Source organism: Sander lucioperca, chromosome 1, assembly GCF_008315115.2.
Source record: "Sander lucioperca isolate FBNREF2018 chromosome 1, SLUC_FBN_1.2, whole genome shotgun sequence".
Taxonomy (NCBI): domain Eukaryota; kingdom Metazoa; phylum Chordata; class Actinopteri; order Perciformes; family Percidae; genus Sander; species Sander lucioperca.
In genome coordinates, this window is record NC_050173.1 from 18,026,792 (window position 1) to 18,032,791 (window position 6,000).

The window sequence follows — 6,000 nt, forward strand, 5'->3', positions numbered from 1 at the left end:
CTCCCATTTCTTTTCTGTCTGATGGAATACAAACACTTGCTTTGAAAGGAGCTTCAGATCTTAACGCTAGTTCACAATATCTCTACTCCCCAGTTGGAAAATAAAAAGTAGTCACGCTCTATTTTTTCCTGAAAAGACCGTAAAAGGGTACAAAACCAAGGAAATTCAGCTTCTGTCAGAAACAAATATGCATAATAATGCACAACATAGTTCAAAGACAAAAACACAATTTGTCTCCACAAATAAGTTAATTGTGTGAGGATATCACATGTAGCATAGATTATGCAGTTGAAATCCATGAACTCACTCTTCGCTGAGGATGAATGAGTTATCTAACCTTGAATGCATGTTCTACAAAAAGCTATTTCACATGAGTGCATTTAGCTGAGATTCAGACCATCTGCACTGAAAATAAAAAATGCAGAACTTTTATAAAAGGTAGTGGTGGGGAAAAAAAGGTTGGGGACATAAAAGCGAAGCAAATATGGAAGGAAAGAGAAAGAAAATTAGTAAGCCGAGTATCTAACACACACACACACACACACACACACACACACACACACACACGCACACACACGTGGACAAATGTACACGCTCACATGCACACACTCTATGTCCATTAGCCAAAGCCACTGATACACAGCATAATGGACATGGCTGATGTGCTGGTGAATATGGGCTGATGACACAGATATTCCTCTTTGTAGCCCTGACCTGCTGCAGTGAAAGGCTGCCAAGCGTGATCATGTCAGGCCGCACACGCTCCCTCAGCTGCTGGGCGTAGTGGGGGATCACCTCCTCAGCTCTCCTCACTGCAAGAAGTAATGCAGTGACATCACAAACCTTATGATATTCATCAAAAATAAAATGTCACTGCGGCATTATGCATAATTCTTTGAATATGATGTCATGTGTCACTGCAGCATTATGCACAATGCTTTGAATATTATGTCATGTGTCCTATCATGTCACTCCACCAATAAATGCTGTGGGACAAATATCCAGAGACAAAGAATTGAACAAAAATGTATACAACTTTCTGGAATGATTCCTAGCCAGCTTTAATGATTGACTGTATACAGTATATGTGCAAAGAAAGTACATTTCATACCACCATAAAATACTTAATAGTGTAATACTAATAATATACTAATATACTATACTATAATGCCTTTCTGAATTAGAAATCAAATACAAAACATAAGTAAAAGCATAGCATTACTTTTTACAGTGCTCTCTCTGCCCATTACCATCCTCCCTGCTTCGAGTCCAGCCTCTGCTCCCAGCCCAGCACTAGCCACAGCCTGGGTTTTGGCAATGGTATGGGCCAGGGAGGGCCTGGAGCCCGAGGCATCACCACCACCGTGGAGCAGCAGTCGCTGCTGAAGCACCGGATCACCCGCCTTCACCTCCAACACCTCCTCATCCCTGGAGGCTAGCAGCGTACCTGGAGAGATACGCATCAGTGGGCACGCACACACACACGCACACACACAAACACACACACAGACAAAAAAACACGCATACACATACTGATGGATGTGCATACTTACCACATCCAGAAACAGACTCACGTAGATGAGTATGTATATACAAGACATTTATGCAGGTGGACAATGATGTGCTCTAAAACAGTAAGTCACACAAATACAATGTGAACATTCACAAAACCAAAGTATCATATTCACACATACCACTAAAGCATTTTTTTTTTTAATTCCTCAGATCCTGATCATGTTACTGAGACAGGACCGTAGTTCTACATGGGCATTAAACATGACCACATTAGCCTGCTTTGTTTTTTTGCTAATACGCTCGCAGTTGTTTACTCTAGCAAAATCTGTTGTTTATTCTAGCAAAATCTGTGGTCTTCAACTGAAAAGATCTCTTAACATTGATCCGAAATCATGGGGAAATGCATGACTGGAATTTTATAATTAAATAAGTTGTTTTGTTTTTTTAACTTAGGAGCAGATGTAGAACTGGGTACATAAGGTTGAACTGATGCTGTAGAAGAGTACATATATCTAATGTGTTTCTATGTAAGGAATCAAAGGAAGATGTAGTATATTTTTTGCATATTACTCTAAATGAGTGGCTGTGGCTTTACCCTAAATAAATTGTGAATAACAAGCCCATACATTGACACTAAGTTTTCTTCTGCACCACATGTGAACTAGTTTTTGGTTAGTAAGCTAGAATTAATGACTGAAAGCATCATCTACAGTAGCTAACCCGCTTGCTGTGCGTCTTTCAGTTTTGCTGCACCGCCTCGTTGGTAGAAAGCAAAGAGGTATTTTTTGTGCATCTGTGTATTCAACGTGTGCAGTCCAATGTGTGCTACAGCCAAAGCTGTTATCACCACCTAATGCTTTTCACATAGAAGCTGATATCAATGCCTAACGCCTTACAGAGAACTAGAATGAATAGAATACCAATTCTGTGTTATTTCATCTCCATGCCAAAGCAATAGAATTTATCGAGATAAAAAGAAAGAAGTGAAGATCTTAGACAGACAGAAGGGATTTCTCCAGGAATCTCTTTTTTCTGAGAAAATGTCTACAGCACTGGCCACTGTCCATTTCATTAATACTTAGTCGTATTCATGCTCTTTCTTGTGAAATGGGCATGGTGCTTTGTGGCAGGCTGTAAAAGCTGAGACAAAAAGCCTGAAAAGCAGTCACAAAATGTCAGGATCAGTACTGACATACACTGAGCTGGTTCTGCAGCTGCAAAGAAGACATGCAGCCTACACCGGTGGGAGGCAGCTATACAACAGTATAAGGTGATTGTCTTCAAGTCTATTGTAGCTTGGTGAAGTGCTTACTGGCAGTCACCACAGTTGGACTCCAACACTACAGAAGTAAGAGCTCTCTCTCTCTTCCTCTCTCTTTCTCTCTCTCTTTCCTTCCGAGTCTCTCAGCCTATTGCATGGAGAAACTGTTAATCCAAGATCCTCTTTACTTTTTCTGTGGGATTTCATGAACATTCCAAGACAATGGATGGGGCTGCTAATCTCGGTGGTACAGCTAAATCCAAGACAATGGCAAATAATACAAGCCGGCTAAATTCTACCGTGTTGAAGCGGGCCTAAACCCATCACTTGTGCGCTGGAATTACAAGGGAGATGTGCGTCATGTCAACAGGATCTGTCTTCACCCAGAACAATGCTAAGCTTAAACCACCTCAGTGTTGCCTGGTTGGCTACATATTTAAATGAAACTGAGCTAATGAGAAAAGGCACGCCTACTGTGAGACAATGGCTGTGCTTGGAAAGCACTGACTACAAGTGAAGGTCCGTTCCTAGTCTTATTCTTTGTTCTATGTAAGCGCTGCTTTTACTGTTAGTGGAAAATGTAGCATCTTGTTTTCTGTCTGGGTTGTTTATGATTTCACTTTCTTCTTTCTTTTCTTAAAGATACTCTACCTTCACTGTAGTACTCAGTGGCACCATTGTTGGTGGCTGTGGTCACTGTTTTGAATTGTAACTTTGGTTCCATTAAGTTAAAACATGATGTTTTTATCAATATATCATCATGAAAAACAAAAGACACAAGTGACACAGAATTAATACATTAGATCTTAACACCATTAACCAGCAGTTATGTGATTTGATCTGTAAGAATGGTACTTCAGTTGATTTTTTTCTAAATCAGGACATAAATAGTGATTACAAGGGATTACATTAACGTCACATCTCCCAAAACTTAAAATTAAATTATTCTACATTAAAGTAATGTCATGTAAAAGTGAAGTAATTGTTCTAAAGTAAAGGAATACAATGTAAAGTTAAAGAAAAGTAGTTGTTCTAAATTAATAATTTTTTTTTTTTAATCTTTGCTATTTGGATGAGGGTCAACCAATTGGCGGCTTCCTAATTACCAAGATACAGGACTACAGTAATATGAAGATACATACCAGGTATATTCATGAAGGTTTCATCCTCATCCAGCAATGCAGCCATTCTTTGATACAGCCTGTTTTCATCGGCATTCGATATTGCTACAAGTCAAAACAATTATAAAATGAGTACACCCTCAAACGTGCTGGAAAATTACATGCATCTGTGTGTGTCAAAATTACTTTCTACTTATCAGACAAGTCAATCTAAACCACATCTTAACATGCAAACCAGAGATATTAACCGTGGCTGGAGAGGGGTGAAAATCAAGTGTATGCAGAGGGGTAATGAAATAGGAGCATTAACATGCCTGTTAGCTGGCCTGTCATCATGTGATGAGATTTGGTTTGGCGAATCCTTTGATATTACACGGCAGTGATATCCAAAAGATACAGGTGAAATGGCTTCTCCATTAATAGCCATGTTTCATTATAACATGCATATTACTTGGCTCCCAAGAGCTCGCTTTTAATAGGCCTACTTTAGGAGGGGGGCTGCAAACTATTGATGTGGCTCTGCGTGTGTCATTTGACAGGGGAAAGAGAAAGCCACGGTGGAATGAAAACTGACCAATGATACGCAACCTTCGTCAATGACAGCGAGTTGGGGAGCCAATCTTGTGATGCCATCACTTGGGGTATTTACATAGACTGTCTTGTCGTCACAAATGGCGGCCTGCTACCAGTGATCTTTCTCACCTCACTTTAATGAACCGAGGAGAACTATTATGACAGAGAATGGCGTACTTAATTCCAGCTCATCTTCAGCGCTGACCCCAGCCATCCCGCAATGCCTTGGGTCTGTCTGCTCTGCTGACGACGGGTCAAAGTAATTTTGGGCACGTTTATTTCCTGTGGAAAGTGCGAGCGGTGAGAGAATGAGAGAAAGAGGGGTTGGGAGTTGGCGAGGGGGTGGGTGGCGGGGAAGGAAATGGGGGAGTTGTACAGGTTCAGGTTAGTGGTTATTAGAAGCACATGAAGCGAAATGTTAATTTTGAAACCCACACTGTCGAAGGGCAGGGGCAGCCGCTGCTACCAGATAAGGCAGAGCCAAGATGAGACATGAGTACAGAGGCAGAAAGTGGGAAAGAGACTGCTGGGTTTCTCAGTGCACCTCTCCACGGCCTGCGCTGCTCTGGGGCCTAATTAGCATGCCGCAAAAGGTCACGACAGGCAATCTCTTAAATACGACTGCCATATGTTTGCCGTGTTCAAAAGGAACTAATGAGAAGGTCTACAAGCTCAAAAGTAACAGGAATTTCAAAGACAATACCTTCTAAATACTCCAAGGTCAGCGGCCTAGAGGACCAGGTTTTGGAGGAGCTGATCTTAAGGAAAATAACCGGAGCCCATGTCTCATTGACTTCTTATTAGCAATCACTGACCTATGGGTATCAAGCCTGCTCCACAGAGTTTATGGGAATCCAATGGCTCCGGGGCTCTTTCTATTAAGGGTACACCCCACCAAGCAGCTTTCTTAACCCCAAATCATTCTCATTACAGGCCTTGAATATTTCACTCCAATCTAAATTGCTTTACCTGTATTTATCAGGTTGTGGGGCAAAAAAATGCATAGTGCATTAAATCGTGTTATATATTCCACACAAGGATCACCTTTATAGAAGTCTGTGGGTATCGGCGCTTGGACGCATAAAAATGTGAGTAAGTGTGTTTGCATAGGAGCACCACTGGTGCACTAGGCCACTACCCGAAAAAGCTCACTGGGATTCTTTCGTGCTCATATGAAATATCTTGCATGAGGTTTTCACACTCTGTCCTTACTCGAAGTGAAACAGTCAGACGGCGAAACTTATTAAACGAGGAGCAGCCGTGTGTCTCCTCAACGGCGCCATAAACTGACTGTGAAATTCACGTTAAATCCCTCTGCATCGTTAACAAAGAGTTTGAACAATTTCTCTGCAAATAGCTCTGAGGTTATGAAAGCCTTTTTTCAAACACAAATTTGCATAATGGTGGTAGCTTCGTGGATCGCCTTTTTGAGTCATATCTGTGATTTACCTAAATAGTCTGACTGTCCTCCAGTTCATCTCTCTAATGAAAATTTCAATTCTCTGTTCTTCTATGCACATTATCAATAAC

At 41.1% G+C, this 6,000-nt stretch overlaps 1 protein-coding gene across 1 annotated transcript in view; it reads right to left on the reverse strand.

Annotated features, from left to right (window-relative positions):
• Positions 1–6,000, reverse strand: part of ofcc1 (orofacial cleft 1 candidate 1) — a 92,128-nt gene that overhangs the window by 69,144 nt on the left and 16,984 nt on the right. Inside the window, exons 5-8 of the mRNA XM_036006289.1 lie at positions 4,648–4,752; positions 3,919–4,002; positions 1,223–1,447; positions 715–812 (exon numbers count right to left, since the gene is read on the reverse strand). Of these exons, the coding sequence (XP_035862182.1) occupies positions 715–812; positions 1,223–1,447; positions 3,919–4,002; positions 4,648–4,752 (512 nt within the window). The remainder of the gene's footprint in view (positions 1–714; positions 813–1,222; positions 1,448–3,918; positions 4,003–4,647; positions 4,753–6,000) is intronic.